Source organism: Dreissena polymorpha, chromosome 8, assembly GCF_020536995.1.
Source record: "Dreissena polymorpha isolate Duluth1 chromosome 8, UMN_Dpol_1.0, whole genome shotgun sequence".
Classification (NCBI taxonomy): domain Eukaryota; kingdom Metazoa; phylum Mollusca; class Bivalvia; order Myida; family Dreissenidae; genus Dreissena; species Dreissena polymorpha.
Window position 1 is genome coordinate 45,316,646 of NC_068362.1, and position 3,398 is coordinate 45,320,043.

A 3,398-nucleotide genomic window follows, 5' to 3' on the forward strand; every position below is an offset into this window, starting at 1 on the left:
TTTGAGATAAATTACTGTGCAATCGTGCTGTGATCTGTAGCTTGTATGTATGCTAAATCTTTACCTAAATCAGTAATATAACACATTGCGACGTACTTATTTTTAAGATATTTGGTATTCCAAATATGAATTGGTGTCGGTATTTCCAAATCGAATTACGAAATAATTGTCTAATTAATACAAAACAACAAAATTTGAAAATGGCAAGTTCTGCAAAAGACGTAACGCATAGTATGCTTAGATTCGTACGTAAAGTTTTAATGTTGTTTTATAACCATTGACAGTTCTTTACAGCACAATACATTCCACATTATTACGCGACCATTGGCTCACAAACAAATGTTTAAATTCACTCGAGTCAACAAAACAGACCGCAAAAGGTGCATATAATCCAAACTCCGTTCCAAAACGTCTTATGACCACATCATCTTTAATACAATCAACGGCTTTTGTACAAGCAACATAAAAATCACCAGCTGAACCCAAACATATAGCTGTTGGCTTGTCTAACGTTTTGATTTCATTGCTAATTGTGTGAGTCTGCGTATTAATAAACAAAAGTCCATTATTTGGATCGCTTACAATAACAATGTCACCACTTACAGTTATTCTTTGAGTTGATGACATTATTTCTCCGTATTCAGTATTGAAATCATACTGCAAATGAAGACATTCGCTTGAAATGTCGAATACATTTATCCCTCTCGGAATGCTAACGTAAATTTTGCCTTTGTTAACGCAAATACTGGAACACTCTTGCCCTTCAAGTTTTATTTGTGACGACCATTGACTACCATCATCCATGTCGATGTAAGCAAGTTTTCCTTGCGGATATGCTACAAGCAAAATCATGTTTCTGATATGCGCAACTGCACGAGGGTAATCTTTTAACAAGTGCGAACGCTTCTTTTTCATGGTTCTAATTTTAATTTCAGTTAACTTACAGTTTGCAGTATCTGCAGTAACAATTGTATCAGTGTTGAGGACGCATATGTCAATGATGCAGCATGTTTGTTTATCCGCTGCATCCTTTATATTGATGGAATATTGAGATTGTGATGGTGTACCGTAAAATTCTGAACCGTTGTCTTCCTGACTGCTATATTCAACGGATCTTGTTGTGGCAACAGCATGTGCTGATCGAACTGCTTCACCGGAAATCATTTCTGTTTGACCAACATTGAAAGAAGATCCGATGTGTTGAGCAGGTTCAATGCGCATTTCCTTTTGTTTTGACACCCATGCGTCTTCAGCTATCTTATGAAATTCCGTCTTTAATTTGTCTGAAGGGTCGTTCGGATTCCATCTGAAATAGTATTTAAACAATTGCATGCTATTAAAATGAAAACGACTTTTCCAATGTGCATGTCAGTTAAATATTTTGAAATCCCAAATATCTGCGATTCAATCAAATAAAACCATGAAGACATCTTTCACTGCTGTGCCCTTCATCTTCGAAATTTCATGATTTCCGATATTGATTTTATTTTACCATTATATTGTACAAAAATTACACTCATGTACGAAACACAAATTTCCATACAGAAGTGTAAGAAATAACCATACCTTGATAACGATTTCGGTACATGTAACGGCAACCACTTGGCATGTTCCCTAAAGCAACAGACACATAATTTCATGTTGCATTGTGGGCAATAGTGGGATGCTTGGTCCCGGTCAACAGAGGTGCACTTCTCACACAGTTCCAGTGAACATGCATTTGCTGTCAATTCATCACCAACTTCAGATAGGGTCATCGAATAGTTTACAGATCTATTTTCTTCTACTTCAAGAAAACCTGACGACCTAACGGACTCTACTGCAACACTCGAAAATATTTCATTTAACCGTTCATCTTCATACGCATTACTTTGCTCATCAAATTTCTCAGATTTGGCATGTATTCTATTTTTTGCTACGGCAAATACATCCGGTCGCATGCGCCTCATCTTTCGGCAAGGAAAAGTGTTAACATACACAAAGCCGCTTGCAGACCCTATTGTTGACACACCGTCCTCGTTCGGCTCCGTATATTCATACATTGTATCAAACAGTTTTAAATTTAAGTCAACTGCAAAAACACTCCACCAATAATTTAATTTCTATGTGATTTTAATGTATACGTTTTTCGACTTTATAACTTATTCCAAATAAGTCTCTATGGTTGGTTAATATAACAGTTTTTATTTGTCACTGTTTTTATTTCTGCTATTTGAAACAAAATGTTTTAACCTATAAATATATAAATGCATAAGAAGTAATTCTTATGAAGTAAATCGCGTGAATCGATCAATATAAGCATTCATGCGGTATTGAATGGTATTGACTTAGATTGAATGACGTTATGCTTTCAGAAAAAAATGTAAATTTAAACTATCTGTGTCATCTAATACGACCTTAGGCTGTTCTGATCGATACTTTGGCCGCTTTTGGAACACTTAATTAGTAAATATGAAGTGTTACAACATAGAATCTAGCGATTTAAAAGCTGCATGAGTAATCTACTCTGCAATACAATTCGACTACTTTTAGTTTCCCACATTATTTTATTTCAATATAATTATGGATGTTTACTCGCTGTTTTTCAGTATTTATTTTCTGAGTACACTTAAATTAGACAGGCTTTTGCTATATCTCGCAATAACAACGAAATGTTTTCAAAGCAAATTTGCACCAAATAAATTGAGAAAATTAATATTGAAACAGATACTATGGCAGAAGAGAATGTAGAAGAGAATGAAACGAATCACTGGAAGCTTTTGCTGGAGAGGCACAATGCTATAAGAGGAAACGGTGGTAATAAATTAAGAACTTACAGAAAATTTGAATCACAGTATTGTACAGAATGTGTAATATGCCATTTCAATATAGATCAGCTATTACAAAGTTTAGGTGTGGTGTAGCGCCACTAAGAGTAGAAACAGGTCGCTATGAAAATATTGATGAGTCAAATAGAAAATGTTTTAATTGTCTTGATTATGTTGAAGATGAAAAGCATGTGTTGTTTTATTGTCCGTTATATAGCGATATACGAAAAGACTTAGTATCTGCACTCGATAATATGTTTGCAAATAATGATAATATGTCAGATGACGACAAATTGGTTAAAATGTTTAGTGACGAAAACCTTTTGTATTTATCTGCCAAAGCCTGCCATCATATTCTAGTAGAAAGAAAAAGAAAATTGTACTGTAGAATTTGATCTTTTAATGTGTTTAAGTTTGTTTTTTTTTTAAATTGTGTAATAATGTTAACTAAATAAGTTTTTTTTAGATATTCATTGTTATTTTAGTCATATACAAGAAGCAGACACTAAAAGATGGACATGCCTTTTAAATTTTGTAGGATAATACACTGAATGCTCAGGAGTAAAATGTTAGCATCTCCTCTTTATAAAT

General features: G+C 33.9%; 1 protein-coding gene across 1 annotated transcript; it reads right to left on the reverse strand.

Moving 5' to 3' along the window:
• Window positions 1-237: 237 nt before the first annotated feature.
• On the reverse strand, window positions 238-2,020 carry LOC127843136 (uncharacterized). Its single transcript, XM_052372977.1, has 2 exons — window positions 1,567-2,020; window positions 238-1,306 (listed from the first exon to the last, which is right to left on the reverse strand). Exons 1-2 carry the CDS (start codon window positions 1,947-1,949, stop codon window positions 289-291), a joined length of 1,401 nt encoding a protein of 466 aa, XP_052228937.1. The 5' UTR covers window positions 1,950-2,020; the 3' UTR covers window positions 238-288.
• Between the last annotated feature and the right edge of the window lie 1,378 nt (window positions 2,021-3,398).